This window comes from Erpetoichthys calabaricus, chromosome 10 (genome assembly GCF_900747795.2).
Source record: "Erpetoichthys calabaricus chromosome 10, fErpCal1.3, whole genome shotgun sequence".
NCBI lineage: Eukaryota > Metazoa > Chordata > Cladistia > Polypteriformes > Polypteridae > Erpetoichthys > Erpetoichthys calabaricus.
In genome coordinates this window covers 166,626,439-166,648,535 of record NC_041403.2, presented here as the reverse complement: position 1 = coordinate 166,648,535, position 22,097 = coordinate 166,626,439, and the positions used below count along the sequence as shown (strand labels likewise).

Below are 22,097 nucleotides of genomic sequence, written 5' to 3'. Positions count from 1 at the left end.
ATGGAGGCTTGAAATGGCCCTCTCATCCCGTAGTTATACCCAACGGGCAGTGAGGTAGCGTGGGGTCACCCAGCATGATGCCAAGAAGCAGTGGGTGTCAGCAACCGTTGGGGTTGTCAAGGAGCAAAATGGCAGCAGGGAAGAAGAAGTGACAGCCCCACTTCACTTCCTACAAAGACCCAGAGGGCATCGACAATGTACATCTGCCATCTGACGGCTCGCTGAACCTCATCCCAGCCCCTCGCTGTTGGCTACACTTACTTCATCCCCTTTGGGTCCTGGAGGCCCATCTTTTCCAGCGTTTCCCTATGAAAATGAGAGCAACAGAAGGAAATTAAATGCAGCAATGGTGGGCGAGAGCAACCCAATGCCTGACTACCATCAGTGACAGTTTGGTTAATAATAATAATAATACATTTTATTTATATAGCGCCTTTTCCATGTTCAAGGTTAGTTCATTATGAGACAACAATCAGACTGGAGGGGAGGAAGGGGGTCTCTGCACTTCACCGACCATCTCACATTCTCTCAACATCAGATTTTTAAAGGGTGGGTTTCTTGGTTGAAGTTCACAAGCTACTCCAGCCAATCAGGTTACCCCTGGCAGACGTGGGCTGGTTACTCAGCACAACAGCAGCAGCAGTCGTCCATCCTAAGTCACCAAGTGCTCTCAGACTGTGCTAGCATTACTGACGTGTTACATCCTGGAAAAAAGGAATCCCCTTACTGATAGATAGATAGATAGATAGATAGATAGATAGATAGATAGATAGATAGATAGATAGATAGATAGATAGATAGATAGATAGATAGATAGATAGATAGATAGATACTTTATTAATCCCAAATAAGTGGAATGTGGGGGGCTCTGTGCTGATCTCTGGAAGGCTGCCGGTTCAAATCCCATTACTGCCAGAAGGGATCCTACTCTGGTGGGCCCTTGAGCAAAACCCTGAACCTGAAAATTGCTCTACAATGGTTGACACTTCGCTTGGACCCCCTAAGGTCATGCAAAAAGACAAGGCAAGATTAATCTACTCTCCATATATAAAAGCCTAAAAGTGCAACGATTTTATGTCACGTTTTTTGTCACACTTTAAATCAGGCTTATTTTAAAACCTACATACAGTGCATCTGGAAAGTATTCACAGCTTCCGTCTGGCCACTCTACCATACAGGCCTGATTGGTGGATTGCTGCAGAGATGGTTGTCCTTCTGGAAGGTTCTCCTCTCTCCACAGAGGACCTCTGGAGCTCTGACAGAGTGACCATCGGGTTCTTGGTCACCTCCCTGACTAAGGCCCTTCTCCCCCGATCGCTCAGTTTAGATGGCCGGCCAGCTCTATGAAGAGTCCTGGTGGTTTCGAACTTCTTTCCTTTACGGATGATAGAGGCCACTGTGGTCATTGGGACCTTCAAAGCAGAATTTTTTCTGTAACCTTCCCCAGATTTGTGCCTGGAGACAATCCTGTCTCGGAGGTCTACAGACAATTCCTTTGACTTCATGCTTGGTTTGTGCTCTGACATGAACTGTCAACTGTGGGACCTTCTATAGACAGGTGTGTGCCTTTCCAAATCAGGTCCAGTCAACTGAATTTACCACAGGTGGACTCCAATGAAGCTGCAGAAACATCTCAAGGATGATCAGGGGAAACAGGAGGCACCTGAGCTCGATTTGGAGCTTCATGGCAAAGGCTGTGAATACTTATGGACATGTGCTTTCTCAATTTTTTTATTTTTAATAAATTTGCAAAAATCTCAAGTAAACTTTTTTCACGTTGTCATTATGGGGTGTTGTGTGTAGAATTCTGAGGAAAAAAATGAATTTAATCCATTTTGGAATAAGGCTGTAACATAACAAAATGTGGAAAAAGTGATGTGCTGTGAATACTTTCTGGATGCAGTGTAGATGTGTTTGGTATCATTCTTTACAGAATTTATCAAACTTTAATGTGATGTTGTTAGATTTTCAGATTCTTATTCGGTTTTTAAATTATGAACTAAAATATCAATAAGTCACTTCCTGCAAGATGAGACTTTGTGCCAACAAATTTAACCACACCCGGGGCTGGAAATAAAAGACAAAGAGTAGATGACAAAGACAGCTGCTGTACAGGCTTTGAAATGTTTGAAGCGCCGTGCGAGATGCAGGTCACATGACATGGCAGCAGCTGATCGAGCAAAGAGGAGGAAAACAAAACAACTGTATTAGTTTCTCATTGTGTTACCGTTTAAGAGGGGGTTTGGGAGGAGCGACCGTGACTCCTTGGGGTGCGTTCAGCCCCCCTCTTCACAACACGAGTGGCAGAGACATGAAGTGGCTGGCATGTAGCACAGGCCGGCGGGGGGTTGGCGAGCAAAGCGTGCAGGGGGGGAACCCCCTAGTAAAGTATATAAAAAATAGCAATACAGGTGGAATCCTGTTAGAACGAAACTCATGGGACCATAAAAATATTTTGTTACAATGGAAATTTTGTCAGAATGAATATGGAGAAAATACAAGTAAGTATTGTGACTGGGGTCACCAGCTCCGATGGCAGCGGCACAAGGACATCTCCATATCTGCTCTGCTGCGTCCAGTAAACTGAAGCCAAAGTAACTGGTCATCCTCTGCAGAATCAGACTTACTGCGTGCCGTGCTTGTCGCACAACGTCTTGGATATTTAACATCACGCTTGCCTTTCAGATCAACCCACTTTTCATTTATTTTTGGGCTTTGCTTTGTTTCTTTGTGACTTTTTGCTAAGAAAAATATTTTTTGGCAATAGATCCATTTTATCCCAGAGGTTTCTCTCCCTCTTTATTATTATTTTTTTTTCTCTGAACATTAGTAGGGTTGGTTTGGTTCCTGGTTTTCTATTTTTTTTTTAAATTAAAAAAAAAAAAGTCAGATTTCTTATATTTACAAATAAACATTAATGTTTGGTTGAACAACACACTTTTATTTGATGGGTTCTTCTGGCTTGTAACAGGGATTTGGGCCCACATCTTGTCAGGCCCGGGGGTCTGTCACCGAGTCTGGCTGGAGGAGCCTAGAACTTTCTCGCAGAAATTCTCCAAGAGAGTCGGGGCACAGGATGTTATCACGCATAAAGGATTAAAAGATGGCGACCACTCACCTGTGGTCCAGGAACTCCAACAAGACCCTGTGTCCCTTTGCTTCCAGGCTCGCCCTGCAGTCAGAATAAAACATTTGGTTATTCATTGCATTCTGAAGCGGCTCATTCCAGTTGACCTGTCCTTGTGTGACCGGGGTAGGTGGAATGTCCACTCCCATCAGGCTGAATCACCCATTTAAATGTACTGGCATGTGGGAGGAAACCCATTGAGACACGAGGAAGATGTGCAGATAACACAGAGGCGTCAACTGCGGACGCTGAGTTTTGTAACCCTTCAGATGAGCATGTGACCGACGCTTGAGAGACCGGGGAGCAGGAGCGACCAAGTGCCCAGAGTAAGCTACCGCAGATGCAGCGTGATGGCAGCGGTAGACAGGAGGAGGACTCGTGGGGTCCCTGAGAGGCCAAGGGATGGCAGCAATGGACACGAGCCAGGATGTTAGGGATGACTGCGCCTGTTGGTCAGGTAATGGTGAGCAGAGGACACGTCAGTTTTTTGAAAGAAGCACTAGGACTCGTGCTTGTATTTAAGGCACTGGATTAAAGCCTGGGATTTCCAATCTCATTTTAAGAATATACATTATTTGCTGTTCAATTTATTAATTTATCACCTCCATGTGAACATACAGCTGTGCAACCTGTCTAAGATGGACTGAAATCTAAGTAATCAACGTAGACCTCAGAATTAATCTTTGTGGTGCACCAATGCAAGGCTTATGTCTCAGTTATATGCCATCAGATATGGGATTTATAAAAGCAGTGTTAATGTTTATGATGCGTTATCTATTGGAATAACCAACGCAACGTATTTTATTATTAAAAATGTTTGTGACGCGCCATGTGTTGGAATGACCAATGCAAAGTATTTTATTATTAAAAATGACTGAGATGCACCATCTGTTGGAATGACCAATGCAAATTATTTTATTATTAAAAATGTTTGTGATGCACCATCTGTTGAAATGACCAATGCAAAGAATTTTACCATTAAAATGTCAGTGATGCACAATCTGTTGGAATGACCAATGCAATGTATTTTATTATTAACAATGTTTGTGATATACCATCTCTAGGAATGACCAATGCAAAGTATTTTATTATTAAAAATGACTGAGATGCACCATCTGTTGTAATGACCAATGCAAAGTATTTTATTATTAAAAATGTCTGTGATGCACCATCTGTAGGAATGACCAATGCAAAGTATTTTATTATTAAAAATGACTGAGATGCACCATCTGTTGGAATGACCAATGCAATGTATTTTATCACTAAAATGTTTGTGATGCACCATCTATTGGAATGACCAATGCAAAGTATTTTATCATTAAAAATGTCTGATGCACCATCTGTTGAAATGACCAATGCAAATTATTTTATCATTAAAAATGTTTGTGATGCACCATCTGTTGAAATGACCAATGTAAAGTATTTTATTATTAAAAATGACTGTGATGCACCATCTGTTGGAATGACCAATGCAATGTATTTTATTATTAAAAATGTTTGTGATATACCATCTATTGTAATGACCAATGCAATGTATTTAATTATTAAAAATGTCTGTGATACACCATCAGCTGGAATGACCAATCCAAAGTATTTTATTATTAAAAATATTTGTGATGTACCATGAGTTGGAATGACAAAGACATAGCAAGTGGATGGACACACAAACACTTATTCTTTTATGAAGGTGGATTCCTAGTTTTATTTTTCTCGAGGTAAAGATACATTTTCTATCCCCTTGTGTGAGTTCTCACATAAATACAGAAGTAAATCAAAACAAAACCATCCACGTGGCTTAAAGGTTTTACTGTGATTTGGTCTTTGAAGAGGAAATCACATTACAGGCGGTTGAAGGTTACTGCAGAAGACTACAAGTGCTGATGCAGTGTGCACAGCTGACAGACTATCATAATAGTGGCGTTTCTTTTGTTCAAAAATGACACGTAAAAGATATTTTACAATGTGCTTATAATCACGAGATGCTGTACCCGTGTCCTGTGAATTCCAACGTAAAACAGCAGTGTGGCCAAGATATTTTGAAGAAAACACTGGGCTTCTGAACACATATGTATCATGTTTGTGAAGAAAAAACTTGAAAAATACCGAACTTAGACTTTAAAATAGTGTTATGGGAAGGAATTGTTCTGGACTGAAGTGTGCTAAACTTCATTAAATATTTTGTTTGCCCCTCTGCCACAGAATTAGATTCAACGTCTGCTGTGAAGGTGAACACATGATGGAGTAAATACCAATTGTCCCTGTTATTATTAATCATTATTAAATAATTGAACTGTTAGTTATTATTAAATATTAGCATTACATGATATCAATAAGTCCAAATCAAAGCAATCATATCAAAAACACTTCAATCATCCATTGCTAGAATTCCACAGCATGTCACCCGTTCACCATGGCAGAACTTACTTTGCATCCTTTGGCTCCTCGTGGCCCCATCTCACCAGGCTGACCCTGTAAAGTGACCACAAAATGGAATAAGGGAGGGATGTCATTACACGGTGGTGCGTTTGGGAGCAAAGGTTAATAAATAAAAGCAGCCTTCTTTTTTTTTTTTAAAGGGAAACTAAATGTGCAATAAAAGAGGGTTGAATTCTGGGATGCATGCAAAGAGACTAAAGAATTCTGGGAGGATATGCAAATATAAAAGCCAGTGTTATTTGTATTCTTATTAGAATGTACATGTTTAAGCACAGCTAAACTAACTAGTGTGTACATGCTTGTAAGAATTTGTGAACTGGATAATTGGGAACTTTCTAGTGAGCCGTCTCTCATAATTAGTTTAAAGTTACATAACTGACAAGCAACCAGTGTACAAACTGTAGCACACAGGAAAACAGAAAGACATGGGGACCCCCCAGAGTAGAAGGTTTGGGTTCCAAAGAAGTCTATCTTGTCTATATGGTCCTAGAGAGCCACTATGCAAAATTTAGTCCAGGGGTGTGGGATTGTATAAGGAACAGACAGACAGACATTCTGCTTGATATAACAAATAACTTCAATAATAAGAAATAGATAATAATAAAACTCAATCTATCCTCTTACCTGAGGCCCACTCACTCCTGGGACACCTTTGATTCCTTTAGGCCCAACCACACCCTGAAGATAAAGAAATGGTTAAGGATGAGAGCTTCCATGTGCTATATGGTGTTGCGGGTCAGAGAAAGAAAAGACTTACCATGGGCCCTGGGGGTCCAGTAAAGCCCGTCTCGCCTGGCAGACCCTGTTTGGAGGATTACAAACACAGAACAAAGCAGAGGATTAAGCACGTTTATGGCCTAGTTGGCGCCACCTGCAGGTCAAATTAAGGAACAAGAATGAGGCCACCTCAGCAAAACAGAAATCACCAATGCTTCTGAATGCAGCCGATTAGGGGGCTGTCCAGACTATCCATTTCTGTTTCCCAGGCTGAGAGGCTATGGTAACATTAGGGACTGTCATGAGGATGGTGTAATAAAATAACGATACAGAGAAAAAAAAAAATGTTTTAGAAACCAAGTGTTGTACTTACTACAGATTAGAACTACTCTAGATAAAATCTCAGGAACTGACAGGCTAGCTAGCCTGAGGGGATACAGGTAGGATGAAATGAAGGGCCATTTGCATCAAGCTACTTGTAACTGCTGGAGTGGAAGGCATAGGATGACATTATGAGCCTGTGAAAGTGGGTTCAGTTTTCAGAAATATGATATACAAGGTGATACCCCATTGGTCTGGGATACATCAAGGAAGCTGGGCGAGCAGAAAGACAGGGTAACAAAGAAACTCTCTTGTCTCTCTCGGCTGCCATATAGAGACAGGCCATGCTGCCTGTCTCTGCCACTCCATGTGGGAGCAAAGACGAAGCTGGGCCGCAGACATATCGACATATTAAGACAGAGAGCCACCTGTTAGAAAGCATATTGGATGCAAGACAAACCACTTATTATGACATGTATATCATTTTATGAACACTCTTTGTACTCGGCTACTTTGGGCATATGATGTGGAATGCATGATAAATACACGTGTAACTTGTTCTCTTGCCTATTGTGATACTCTCCCTTTGTTTCTCCACCACAACAACAGACGAAAAGTGGGCATTGGTGGGTCTCGAGCTGCTATCGTTTATAATGGTGGGTCATGGTTCTGCCGACTACGCTTGTTCCATCCCTGCTTGCACTCAGTTTACCAGAGCAGTGTTTCTCATGTTTCTCAACACCCACTTTTTCCCCAAGAAAGTGACTTCTCCACCCACTGGGGAAGACCCCCCCCCTCAAGGTTCTGACGATCACTTACGATTTACCAAGGGAACCCCCCCTCCCCAAGAAGGGTCATAAAGAGTGGGTGTTAAGAAACATGAGAAACACTATTCTGTCTTATTTCATCTGGGGAAGCATTGAACTATAGAAGCAGTCAGCCCTGACAGTGTGGTAAGAGGGGGGGGGTTTGGGACATTCTGTTCAGGTCTACGTAGTAAAGTGTAAAAAAAGGGGAGAATGCGATCATTCTGAACCCTACCAGGACAAAACAGGTTTCACCTTGCAGTTTCAGACCCCTAAACTTAGCACCTGGTGATCAACTGCCTTCAACACCATCCAACCTCTGCTCCTTACGGACAAGCTGACAGAGATGGCAGTAGATTCATACCTGGTGGCATGGATCGTGGACCATCTTACAGACAGACCTCAGTATGTGCGTCTCGGGAACCGCAGATCTGACATTGTGGTCAGCAGCACAGGAGAGTATCAGGGGACTGTACTTTCTCTGGTCCTGTTCAGCCATCGGACTTCCAATACAACTTGGAGTCCTGCCACGTGCAAAAGTTCACCAACAACACTGCTATTGTGGGCTGCATCAGGAGTGGGCAGGAGGAGGAGTATAAGAACCTAATCAAGGACTTTGTTAAATGGTGCGACTCAAACCACCTACAATTGAACACCAGCAAAACCAAGGAGCTGGTGGTGGATTTTAGGAGGACGAGGCCCCTCATGGACCCCGTGATCATCAGAGGTGACTGTGTGCAGAGGGTCCAGACCTATAAATACCTGGGAGTGCAGCTGGATGATAAACTGGACTGGACTGCCAATACTGATGCTCTGTGCAAGAAAGGACAGAGCCGACTATACTTCCTTAGAAGGCTGGCGTCCTTCAACATCTGCAATAAGATGCTGCAAGATGTTCTATCAGACGGTTGTGGCGAGCGCCCTCTTCTACGCGGTGGTGTGCTGGGGAGGCAGCATTAAGAAGAAGGACGCCTCATGCCTGGACAAACTGGTGAGGAAGGCAGGCTCTATTGTTGGCATGGAGCTGGACAGTTTGACATCTGTGGCAGAGCGACGGGTGCTGAGCAGACTCCTGTCAATCATGGAGAATCCACTGAACAGGATCATCTCCAGACAGAAGAGCAGCTTCAGCGACAGACTGCTGTCACCGTCCTGCTCCACTGACAGACTGAGGAGATCGTTCCTCGCCCACACTATGCGACTCTTCAGTTCCACCCGGGGGGTTAAACGTTAACATTATACAAAGTTATTGTCTGTTATACCTGCATTGTTATCACTCTTTAATTTAATATTGTTCTTTATCAGTATGCTGCTGCTGGAGTATGGGAATTTCCCCTTAGATAGATAGATGGATAGATAGATACTTTACTAATCCCATCTATCTATCTATCTATCTATATGGCTTGCGTTCTTGTTATGAAATCGTGATGCACAAAATGAGTGATTTAATCCGTTCTCCAAAAATACACACCATCATCTTAACCATAAAGACAAGAACAGGTGGCACTTACTTGGGGACCCGTCTCTCCCATTAATCCTCTTGGCCCACGGGAGCCTCTGAGTCCCTGGTGAGAAAAAAAGAACACAAAAACATACATGAGAAGTTTTATGCCAGCCTATTTTCTTGAATTCATTTTGGAATTAATAGATTTTTATTTGGGAGTTTTTATTTTTTATTCTGGGGATTTGAAATTTCCAGTTTTATTTAATGGCCATATTTGGCATTTGCCACCATGCCATCTTGTTTTTGCTATGGAATAACCTCTTCCTTTGACAGACAATTCCAGAGTAGACCACTTCTCTCTATGAAAAAAAAGGAATCTTGGGGAGGGAGACGAGGGAGACGAGACGTGATCTTCTCGGACGCGAGACAAGGCAGTGAGACAAACGGACAGCTGCTGTACAGGCTTTTAAATGATTGACGCGCAGCACGACAAGCAGAACACGCAGCGTGGCAGCAGCAAGACAGCAGCTGATCCGACCGCATCTCCTTAGCGTGTGTTCAGCCCCCCGCCTTCACAATGCGAGCAGGAGAAACGCAAAATGGCTGGAGCGTAGCGCGCCCCATTGTGGGGATTAGGGGAAGCGATAAAGACGTGATCATCTCAGAGAGACACTTTGACGTCAGGCAAGACTAGACATTACAGCCTTAGGAAGCAAAACCCGTGAGACGGTGACTTTTGCACGTCACGCCCTACTTACAAACAATTTAAAACAAGATGACGGACATCTAACTTGTCAGCTGTTGGAATGCTTTTGGCAGACACACTTCATGTGCTTCCTGCTCTTAAAACAATGACAAGCGACAAGCAGAACACGCAGCTCGCCAGCAGCAGCTCACCAGCAGATGATCCGACCGCATCTCCTTCGCACCCCCTTCACAACAAGAGCGGCGTTTTACGTCCCGCGAGAAAAAGATTTAACCACGCCCAGGGCTGGAAATAAAGGACAAAGAGTAGTGTGGCGGGTGGCTGGGGGTGGTACCCAGCCGGGACGCCTGGAAGTACCGGGAGAAGGACTACGAGAGGGCAGCTGCCCTGGTTTGTATGGGGGCCACGGGAACAGAGCATGGAAGCTCAACCCTACAGGGGCCCGTGGTCACCGAACCCGTGTGAAGCCCTGGATGCCAGCACGAAGGAATACCAAGGACACCCAGAGTGCTTCTGGAAGCTCGTCAGGAGGCACCTGGAGCACATCCGGGTGGACTTAAGAGGGGCTGCCTCCCTCCATTTGTCAGCTGCAGTCGGGAGGAAGAGGACAGAGCTTGGCGGAGAGGAGTGGAGGCAGTGAAGGACATTTTGAAGGACTGGAAAAAGGGTGATGAGTGCAGGGGCACTGTGTGCTGTGAATCGACATGAATAAACGTGTGCCTTTTGTAGATGTCGCGGTGTCTGTCTGTCTGTCTTTTTGTGTCCGGGGCTGTGTTCCACAGTAGATGACAAAGTAGAACGCCGTAAAGAATCCAAAAACGTTGGCGCGATACACATGCAGAGCAGGTTAGAGATAATGAAAGTACGAAAATTCAAAGTCTCAAAAAAAGGATAGTAAAGATCGCATTAGTGCAAACAAATGGAAATTATTACTCGGTGAAACAACGGAACAGCGAAATGAGATCGAATATATTGTTCGGATTTAAACTTAAAGTTGGAGACTTGTAGATCGTCTAATTCATGTTGCCAACGAGTATTAAAAGATTCCAAAAACGTTGGTGCAGTATGAAGTCCCGTGAGATGGAGACTTTTAACGTGAGATTCTTTCAAGTCACGCCCTCCTTACAACTAATTTTCAAACAGGACCACCGACATCTAACCTCTCAGTTGTGTGAATGCTTTGGCAGACACACTTCCTGCGCTCTCAGCTCTTAGAAATTTTATCAGGACAATAATTTTATACGTTCCTGCTGACACGTCAACGACGAAGCGAAGAAGAGAGAGCATGGACAGACATTCGAGAAAGTCGTTTTATTTATTAGAGAGAAAGAAACCATATTCACTCACAGGCAGTAATACGTTGCGCCGTCAAACACGGAATCAAAATTCAATGCAATCTTGAAGGAAAGTTAATTCCGAGTATCCATCCATCTATTATCCAACCTGCTATATTCTAACTACAGGGTCATGGGGGTCTGCTGGAGCCAATCCCTGCCAACCCAAGGCGCAAGGCAGGAAACAAACCCCGGGCAGAGCGCCAGCCCATGACAGGGCACGCACACACACACACACACCAAGCACACACTAGGGACAATTTAGAATCGCCAATGCATAATTCTAAGTATTGTTTTTATAAAAATTTTTAAAGTAAATGTGAAAATATTGCATATGTAACAATTCCCATGAAAATAATAATCTCTTTAAATTGTAAATCTGGTTAACCAAACCCGGGGGTGGGCGAGCAGGGGACAGAGCCCCAGAGTATTTTAAAAAATGTATAGAAAGCGCTTAACGTTAGAACACAACTTTCACGCAGCAAATGCATTTAAACCAAGAAGAAATAATTCCGACTTGAAAAATGCCAAACTTTAAACACGTTAAGTGCACTCGCTATTTTAGTCCCCACACCCTCCTGCGGTGCCTTTCTGCTGGTGTAAGAGACGTATACTTATTACAGATGGCCACTGACTTCACAAGTTTAATATGCCACTGTGCTCTGGACAAAAATATTTTACTATTCCACGTTTCTTTCTACTCACGTGTACAGCTAACACAAGGCCAGATTTAGCACACAGGAGTTCACCGTAGAAGAACTGCTAGGCAAGCATTAGAAGACAAGACAGTTAGGGACAACTGAGAAACGGGCATTTCTGGGTGTCAAAGTCAGCATGAAACGGTCTCCTCTGGGTCTTGTTTGGAATGGCCCTATTCACCGAAATGGGGGTCTGCACGTGAAGGAAGAGTTTAAAGCCTTGGAACATTGCCCGGCACACCATTGAAGCCGATGGACGGATGGGAGATAACGTCAATCCTTCCAACGCAGCAACGAAAATGGCAGACTGTATACCCTGGGCTCCCACTCCTGAACTGGGTTTTTGCCATTGGCTTCCTTCATCTGTTATGCAGCGTCACTAAAGGAAGCGAAGTTATTTCTGCTATGTGATTTCTTACCGCCGTATCACTAAGGGAGGGGTATCGCCTTTTTAGATTATATCTATATAGTTTCAGGTTAGACCCGAGATGAAGACTGGACTCCTACATGTGTGTCTCTCCGGAAAATCCTTAGTTCCCGTTGGTTTGACTTTGTGTTGCTCATGGAGTCCCGAATGAGGCACATGACCTGCATTGTGAGGGAGCGTCAGTTACGGCACTACGGCCATGTGGCACGTTTCCCCCGAGGGTGATCCGGCTCGTAAGATCCTCATTGTTGGGGACCCGAGTGGCTGGACCAGGCCACGTAACACCTGGCTGCGGCAGATAGAGGGTCATTTCCAGAGGGTGGGACTGGACCGCGTGTCTGCCTGGGGGGTTGCCAACCGAGATCCCGAGTTGTTTCAAGTTCAAAGTTTATTGTCATGTGCACAGTAAGGAGACACGTTTCCCTGTACGATGAAATTCTTTCTTTGCTGTCCACACCAAATGACAAAACCAACGTCTAAAGATAAACATAAATAATAAGTAGCAGATAGATAATAAGTAACAGAGGCAGTATAAAGTATAAAAACAAAATAGAAGTATAAAGTGTAATGTGCAGGTAGGTGTGTGATGGACAAGTCAAATATAGTTGTGTGAGGTCGATAGAATGAGGTGGCCCATGGTTATAATCTCCAGTTAGTTATTTAGGAATCTAATGGCTTTGGAGAAGAAAGAGTTCTTTAGCCTGGACGTCCTGCATTTCATACTCTGAAGTGTGAACAGTTCGTGTTGGGGGTCCCTGAGGATCGAGGCACTTCTCCTGCGGACTCTGCAGTTGTAGATGCTCTGCAGAGAGGGCAGTGGGGTCCTGGTGATCTTCTCAGCAGTCTTTACCACTCTCTGCAGGCGTTTGCGGTCCATAGCAGTAGTGTTGCCGTACCACACGGTGAGGCAGCTGGTCAAGATGCTCTCAACAATGCAGCTGTAAAAGTTGCCGAGGATCTTAGTCGACATACCAGACTTCCTCAGCCTCCTCAGAAAGTACAGATGCTGCTGGGCCCTCTTGACCAGTTGTGTGGCGTTAAGTGTCCAAGTGAGGTCCTCACTGACGTAGACACCCAGGTATTTAATACTGCTCACCCTCTCCACTTCAAGACCTCGGATGAACAGTGGCCAGTGAGGTCTTCTCTCCTTCCTCATGTCCACTATCATCTCCTTTGTCGTCTGCGTTGAGGGTGAGGTTGTTGTCCTCACGCCATGACGCCAGACCGTCCACCTCCCTCCTGTAGGCCACCTCATCCCCACCAGTGATGCGTCCAATCACTGCGGTGTCACCTGCGAACTTTAGGATGACGTTATCTTTGTGGGAGGCGACACAGTCATGGGTGAACTGGGTGTAGAGGATGGGGCTGAGGACGCATCCCTGTGGGGTGTCTGTGTTTGTGATAATGGGGGCTGAAATCCTATTACCAATCCTGACAGACGGGGGCCTGCCAGTCAGAAAGTCTAGGAGCCAGTCACAGAGGGTGGGGTGCAGGCCGAGTGCAGACAGCTTATGGGGGATAACCATGTTGTTTCGTCGTGTAGTGGGTGCAGCAACGCGCTGTACCAGTGTATGCTCCCCAACTTCACTTGAACTCATTCCAACAAGGGAGCTAGCGCCCCCTGCTGGATACACCATCAGTATTTTATATAAAAAAATAAATACAAGAAAACTCAATAAAAGTTTACTGTAATAGAAATTTGTCGTTTTTCACTCTCTGACAGAGGTCTGTAGATTCCTAGTAAAGGATAAGAAATCCTCATGTTTGTAAAAACTGTGATTGAAATAGTCTAAAGAATCAAACTTTATCAAACGTTATCACGTTCGTGATTGGAAACACAGAAACAGCATAAAACGACACTCCACATGCCAGTATGACCGATCCCCATTTTTTTCTAAAGTTTTTTAATTCCTCGTATCACATTTGGGGGTGAACCCCTGGGGTCGGCTGACGTGGCCTGCACAACTTCAAGTCCTTCTGATCCCCTTTTACTGATGACTCCTATTGGTTTACTCTTCATCATAGGAGGGTGTCGTTTCCTGCAGAAAACGTGGTCCTAAAATGGCCTAAAAAAATGAGAGATTTTAAGGTCTGGAGGGCTATAAATGGCAGGGGACCCCAAAAAGCTTGACGTATTTCATATCTAGACATCAAGACGTGCTGAATGGTCGATCACATGTCGGGGTTTTCTCATACCGGTGTATCACATGGCATCGGACTTCAAGGCGTGCAAACAGAACAAGAAAAAAAAAATGTATTCCTTGTTTTTCAATGAAATGGGGTCTCCCTGGCTGGGGAGTTGTTCCTTATAAATTTTTCCAATTAACAGGCATGGGCAACATAAAAAGGAGCCCCAGTGAGGTTTGGATAAACCACATCAGAGTGCCCTGCGGTGGGCTGGCGCCATGCCCGGGGTTTGTTCCTGCCTTGCACCCTGTGTTGGGTGGGATTGGCTCCAGCAGACACCCGTGACCCTGTGTTAGGATATAGTGGGTTCGATAATGGATGGATGGATGGACATCAGTGTGCTCAGTATCAAGTGACATCAAACAAATCCATAAATCAGGTCTTCGGAACGATAAATTCAATGGAAGAGTCAAATTAGGATGAGAAATTTCCTTATCATCTCATTTCATAAAGTAACATGGCAGCTGCTTAATCCAAATCAGGGTGGCCAGTGTGGCAGCACAGTGGGTGCAAAGCAGGACCTAACCCATTTACAGACATGCCAGTCTACCATGCCAGGATAGGCTATTGGAAATCAATGAACCCCCCCCTCTCATTTGTCCCCGTGCCCCAGACACCACTCACCCTGTTTTACTTACTATATAGCCTGGTACTCCAGCGAGTCCCATACTGCCTTTACTTCCCTGTGGGCAAAAAGAAGTCGTCAGAGAAGGTGAGGCATTCCAGGGTTAGCCTGGCACCCTGCTTTCTAATGATAGGCCTGGCGTAGCTCCCACCTTGATTCCTTTTGTGCCTTTGACACCTTGAGGCCCGGCTTCTCCCTCATATCCCTAAAAATGGAAAATAAAGATGGGTTCATATTTTAGCTTGTAATCACTTTTACATTTTATCAGTCATGGTCATAAGACCTACAGATGACCAGCCAAAGAAAAAGGGGTGCACAGAGGAGTCCTGAGGGGGCATACCAAGGATACCAAGTGAAGAAAATGCTGCCAACAACTGGAAACATTGGCACAAGAAGACGTTGTGCTCTTTGATTATGGAAGAACCCCTGAAAGTAAGCCATCTAGGAATTTTGTACAATGGATGGACAGCAGGAATGCTGGGTAATGCAGCTGAGGTCCCACTGTACGATAGGTGGCAGCATGGCGACACTGTACTTTATGTATGGTCACTTGGAACCGTCTGGATTAGGCAGTTGACAGGACGGAGTTACCTGACCCTTTAACAAAGTACTAGAGCCTGCAGGAGGGTGGGAAGGTGGCTCTCCAAAAATTTGTAGGGTTCATGGAGCCATTATTGCTGCAAGAGTAGAGTGAAATTATTTTATACTAACTCCTGATATCGGCACATCAAATGATCTAAAACAATGGCACTAGGGAATGTTAACATAATAAAATTCTGTTAATGAAATGCCAGCCGCTTCTGAAGCCTGGTAGATCTGTCTAACGGAATAGCAGAGAAAATGAAGGAACGGATTTGGGGCCTATCCAGTCCGATTGCAGGACCTTAAGGGACCTGAGCCCCATGCTGCAGTTCGGGACATCCTGAAGTCAAATTCCACCTTCTTCTCAGTGTGTCTGTCAGGTGAAAAGACGCACACCAATAAACAAAGACGACCCTCCCCAGACCACCACCAATAATAGGGATCCTGTTAAACACGTCAGGGTCCGGGACAGAACTGTACTAATCCAGAGCAGCTGCTCGTACTTCATAAATCATGAAGACCTCTGATTTCAGAACATCTCGATCCTCCTATCAGACACATGTAAGGTGTGGAAGATGCTCTGATCTCCACGCTCCACAAAGTCTACTCCCACTTCGACAAAGCTGCCGACACAGTCAGGATTGTGTTCTTTAATTTTTCCACTACCTTTAACACCATTCTGCCTCGTTGACTGGGGAAAAACCTCAAGACTTTGCATTTTGATGCTTCCACAGTCTTCTGGATCATGGACTACCTGACCAACAGACAGCAGTTTGCGAGACAGAGTCTGAGTGTCAGAAATGGTGGGGTGTAATACAGAATGCACCTCAGGGAATGGACATGTCTCCCTTCCACTTCACCCCCTACACTCCCAGTGCAATTCCAGCACTTGACACCTACAGAACTTCTCAGATGACTCCTCCATCATAGGCTGCATTACTAATGGAGCACAGGAAGGCTGTGGAGGACTCTGTTGTGGTGCAGGAGAAGCACCTGCAACTCAACATCAGCAAGACTAAACAGCTGGTGTTGGACTTCTGACGTGAGACCAGTCACCATTCAGGGGGAGGGCATGGAGGAGGTGGAGATCTACCAGTCGGCTGTCTGTCATGCAAAAACTCAGGAACCAATGGGACTTGAACCTTGATCTTGGTCTTACTCCACAAGGCTGACACACTGAACACATACACAACACCTCATACCACAAAAAAGAACAAGAAGAAGAAGAAGAGATACAACCTCAGCTCAGCATCAAGCCAAACGGATGAGACGTTTCACCAAGCATGGACGAGAAACGACGAGACAACAGGGCACTGAAGCAGATACTAAAGCGAGACTCTATAATAGGAAAGTACGGTGATTGACACAATGACATGACAGACAGAAAAGTGTGGCTGGACCAGAGGTCCGCATCTTTCCTAGCAGCAGATGACAGGTCCTATGTTGCTGCACTAAATTTTACAGAATCCACCTCTGAGCTTTCGCTTTACTGACATCGACAAAACTCACTTGACATGCAAGCTCTTATTGTTGACCCTTCAGTCTTTCTTGGCTCATCGATCTGCATACGCGAGTCACTTCCCATTGATTTCAAACCAATGTGGAATAATGGAAATCTGGCTGAGAGAAGAACTGTGGGGTGGCAGAAGAAGGGAGATGATGTGCATAATGGCCACTCGGGTTAAGTCATAATGCATTCCCATCTTTCCGTCAGCCCCATGTCATTGTTGCCACCACTCTTCCCGATATTGTTACTGATGCTGTGGTTACAAAAAGAACAAATTCCTCCACATCCCATCCTGGGCTCCATTTCTCATTCCCGGGAATTGTACCCCCCTCGTCGGTGCCCCTTATCAAGGGCAAGCATTTTGCCTACAGAGTCCTTGGTAGAGCTGGACCAACATAATTCACACAAAGAACCATGTCATCCATCCAGACTTACCATCTCTCCCGTTTCTCCTGGGCTTCCCCGGTCTCCTTGGTACCCTTTCAGACCCTGACAGAGAGAGACAGAGAGAGAGACAGACCATCATTTAGTTCTACTGATGTGGAGTAACAAAATGTATTTTTATGAGGCAGAGACTGCGAGATGAGAACAAAAACAAATCTAATCAAGTTCTGAGATAGCCGGGAACATCGATAATATATAGCGCGTCACTAGTGGTGCAGGGAAAACGGGAAATCATCAATTGACGTTCAATGCATGAATAAACACTGTGGAGAGCGGCTGGGGGCATTACCCAGCCGGGATGCCCGGAAGGACCGGAAGAGATATGACACCTCCTCCAGACCACGAGGGGATAACTGCCCTGGTGGCTTTGGGGACCACAGGAAAGGAGCTTGGAAGCTCATCCCTATAGGGACCCATGGTCACCGCAGGGCGCCCAAATGCCTGAGGAGCCCTGGCCCTCAGCAATTCCTCCACACCCGGAAGTGCTGGGGAGGAGAAGACCAGGGACACCCGGAGTGCTTCTGGGTGCACAGCCGGCACTTCCGCCATACCAGGGAGTGCTGGCAGGCGCTCACTGGGAGGCACTCGATGGCTGGAGTCGGGAGGAGAGGAGTGGAGGCAGACCTGAAGAGAGGCATTGTGAGAGGTCTGGACTTTGGGGGTGAAAGTGGGGTTGTGTGCCGTCTTTCACTGTAAATATGAATAAACGTGTGTTGGTGCTCAAACCATCGGTGTCTGCCTGTCTGTGTCCGGGCCGTATCCCACAACACATTACAAAATGCATCTAATGATGAAATGTACTGTACAGGATATGCAATTAATGATGGTACTCGATATTCACTCAATAGTCATTTTATGTGTTGAAGAAAACATCATGAAGGCGTTGTCCATTTCTCCGTACACATTCTTGACAGCCTGTGGTGGAAATTCTGCATTGCTCGACGCAACGTGTCAAGAGGGATGCCAGCGATTTCCTCTTCAGTCCTCCTTTATAGTTCAGCAGTGGTTGCAAGATGTTTGCGGTATGCTTAGCTTTTTAAGATGTCCCCACAGAAAACAAATCAGACACGGTGAGATCTGGGGATCTCGGAGGCCATGGAATGTCACCGTTGCGTGAAATGACACGCCTTCCAAACAGTCGTCTAATAGCTGCCATCGATTTTTGGGCAGTATGAAAAGTGGCTCCACCTGGGGACTTCTTTTTTAAGGCTGAACCCGTTTCTTCGCAATGTCACATGAGCAGATGGGACAAGATCGTGACATCCTAAGTGGTAATGACACCGAAATTTGTACTGTCAACATTCTTATAAAAGGCTTTCACAGCAAACACTCCTTGCGCACCACTCCACTGCTCCAGAATAGCTAACGGCAAGGGGTTCTAAAGGAGGTCACATTGGTCCCAAACAACTGCCAATGCCCCGGGGTCACCAATTCCAAGTTCCAAAATTTCACGTTTCCCTGCACCATCCTGTATATTCTTTGATATACTGCTAGCCACATTCCCTGTTGACGACACAGAACAAATTTTAAAGTACACTAGGGGGCTTCACCCCCTGCTTGCTTCGCTCACCAACCACCCCCCCAGCCTGCGCTACACGCCAGCCACTTCACGTCTCTGCCGCTCGCATGTGTGGATTTCACTTTCACCAAACAACAAATCTTTTAATTCTCGCAGATAGGCCTCTTCATTGGAAAGAAACTCTACTTTTCCCTGATGGCAACACGAATTAGACGATCTACAAGTCTCCGACTTTTAAATCAGTTTAAATCTGAACAATATATTCAATCTCTTTTCGCTGTTCCGTTATGTCACCGAGTAATAATTTCCATTTGTTTGCACTAATGTGATCATTACGATCATTTTTTGGAGACTTTCGAATTTTCGTACTTCCATTATCTCTAACCTGCTCTGCTTGTGTATCGCGCCAATGTTTTTGAATTCTTTACGACGTTCTACTTTGTCATCTACTCTTTGTCATTTATTTCCGGCCCCGGGAGTGGTTAAATCTTTTGGCACAAAGTCTCATCTCGCAGGATGTGAAAGTATATCTCTGAGAAAGTCACATCTCATCCCAGGCTAAAAAGTCTCATCTCGTCCCATGATTTTTTTATTATAATAGAGAGATTTGATTTTTCTTGCCTTACTACGTGTTCTTTCAGCATATCCGCATGTGTCTCTTGCCGGTGCTCTCTCTGTCAAGCACGTTCCTGTAAAGCCTGCTTCTCTGACTGGGTCATTTTGAGGTGCCATGTTGCCTCCTTTCTGCTTTCATACTTCCCGTTGTCCCACATGTGCGATTGGGAGACACCATCAGGACTCGTTTGATAGAAGTTACCGTCCAAATCAGAGGCTGGCGCTGTCAACTAATGCCTCTCTTCTACCACCCTTCAACCTCATTGACAGATTGTCCTCCGGTTACGTCACTCCTGGCAATGTGGTCTACCAAACCCACCTCTTCCTATGAGTGTCCTAGTTAAACATCATCTTGGGAGAGTATGGATCGCACCTTCTGAAGAAGACTTGTTTTGTTCTTTTTTTCAAATTATTTTCCAACGCAAAATATGGTGGATCACTTTGGTGCCCCAAACCTTTATGATCTCTCTGTTTCTTCAGTCAAGTCAAGTCAAGTCAAGTCAGGGAGCATGCACTGGTACAGTGTGTCGCCGCACCCACTAGACGACAAAACAACTTGAGATCCCGGTTTGCAACCCCCCAGGCAGACAACAAGGTCCAGTTCCACCCTCCGGAAATGACCCTCTATCTGCTGCAGCCAAGTGTTACGTGGGCGACCCCTTGGCCTGGTCCAGCCACTCAGGTCCCCAACAATGAGGATCTTACAAGACGGACCATCCTCAGGGAAACACGCTACGTGGCCGTAGTGCCGTAACTGATGCTCCCTCACAATGCAGGTCATGTGCGTCATTCGGTGAAGTCAAACCAGTGGTAACCAAGGATTCTCTAAAGAGACGCAATACCAAAGGAGTCCAGTCTTCGTCTCAGGTCACTGGATAGCATCCATGTCTCACAAATAGCAAGACAGGAAGCACCAGGACTCTAAAGACTTGGACCTTTGTCCTTTTGCATAGATATCAGGAGCACCACACACCCCTTTCCAGCAAACTCATGATACCCCCATGCTCTCCCAATCCATCTACTGACTTCATAGGAAGAGTCACCAGAGGCATGAATGTCACTGCCAAGGTAAGTATACCTCTCGACAAGGTCAACACTCTTTCCGCAAACAGACACACTGCTGATGGCCATACCCAAAATGCCCTGATCTTTGGTTTTTATCAGGACACTCACAAGCCCAGACACTCAGACTCCTCACTCAGTCTCTCGAGCGCCCCGATCAGAGCCTCCATGGACTCCGCAAAGATCACAGCATCTTCAGCAAAGTCAAGATCCGTGAATCTTTCTTCACCAACAGATGCCCCACGACCTTGCCCAACACCCAGTCCATACAAGCATTGAACAGAGTAGGTGCAGAACACACCCCTGACGAACCCCAGAATCATCTGGGAAAAACACAGAGGTCCTGCCTCCACTCTGCACAGCACTCACAGTACAAGTGGACAGGCCGGCCATAATATCCAGCAACCTCGAGGGGATCCCACAAACCCTCAGGATGTCCCACAGGGCAGCTTGATCAACTGTGTCGAACACTTTATGAAAATCGACAAAGGATGCAAAGAAACTCAGCCGATATTCGCATTTACGCTCCATGAGAACCCCTCAGTGCCAGCATGCGGTCAATGGTAGACTTCTTAGGTGTAAAAACCAGACTGTTCCGGTCACTGGTAGGTGAGCAAGTGATCACGGATCCTATTGAAGACGACCTTAGCAAGGACCTTACCCAACACAGAGAGCAGAGTTATCCCCCTGTAGTTTCTGCAATCCAGGCGATCAACCTTCCCTTTCCAGATAGGGACGACATGTCCCATTTTCCAGTCAGTTAGGATGATCCCATTCTCCCAAATGGAAGCAAAGATATTGCACACCATCAGTGGTCTGGCGACCCACGTCCTGCTTACAGAGGAATCTGTTCCTCAGAGAGTTGCAGTCCGGGTGGCTGATGGAACAGTCCTTACGGATGACACTGCAGTTGTGACCCGCTGGGCTCGCTATTTTGAGCAGTTGTTCAAAGCCGATCCTCCGGCTAGGACGTTGGATATCTCGGGGTCCGCGGTCCTTGAGGCTGATCCTCCAATTAGCTGTGAACCACCCAAACTCACTGAGATGGCACAGGTGGTGAACCAGCCGAGGGGTTAAAGGCTGCAGGGATCTGTGGTATCCGGGGTGAACATCTTTCTAAACTTCTCCAAGGGGAAGAAGGTAAATAATAAAAAGAAGAGGCCCCAGGACAGAGCCCACCTGAAGGAACAACGGTGGGTTGGGATGTGAAAATTATAGATATATAGCACCTTTCATTATCTATCTAACAGATAGATAGATAGATAGATAGATAGATAGATAGATAGATAGATAGATAGATAGATAGATAGATAGATAGATAGATACTTTATTAATCCCTAAGGGGAAATCCACATACTCCAGCAGCAGCATACTGATATAAACAATATTAATTAAAGAGTGATAAACACAGTGCAAGTTAGAAAGTGCAAGGTGCAGAGTGCGAGGCAGGTATAACAGTCAATAACTTTGTATAATCTTAACGTCTACCCCCCCGGTGGAATTGAAGAGTCACATAGTGTGATGGAGGAACGATCTCCTC

At 45.4% G+C, this 22,097-nt stretch overlaps 1 protein-coding gene across 1 annotated transcript in view; it reads right to left on the bottom strand.

Annotated features, from left to right (window-relative positions):
* Positions 1 to 83: 83 nt before the first annotated feature.
* The window catches only part of LOC127529337 (collagen alpha-1(III) chain-like), a 33,635-nt gene continuing 11,621 nt past the window's right edge, over positions 84 to 22,097 (bottom strand). The window contains exons 6-14 of the mRNA XM_051932476.1: positions 17,353 to 17,406; positions 14,980 to 15,033; positions 14,842 to 14,886; positions 8,919 to 8,972; positions 6,321 to 6,365; positions 6,188 to 6,241; positions 5,552 to 5,596; positions 3,119 to 3,172; positions 84 to 306 (exon numbers count right to left, since the gene is read on the bottom strand). Coding sequence (XP_051788436.1) covers positions 229 to 306; positions 3,119 to 3,172; positions 5,552 to 5,596; positions 6,188 to 6,241; positions 6,321 to 6,365; positions 8,919 to 8,972; positions 14,842 to 14,886; positions 14,980 to 15,033; positions 17,353 to 17,406 — 483 coding nt within the window. The 3' untranslated portion in view covers positions 84 to 228. The remainder of the gene's footprint in view (positions 307 to 3,118; positions 3,173 to 5,551; positions 5,597 to 6,187; positions 6,242 to 6,320; positions 6,366 to 8,918; positions 8,973 to 14,841; positions 14,887 to 14,979; positions 15,034 to 17,352; positions 17,407 to 22,097) is intronic.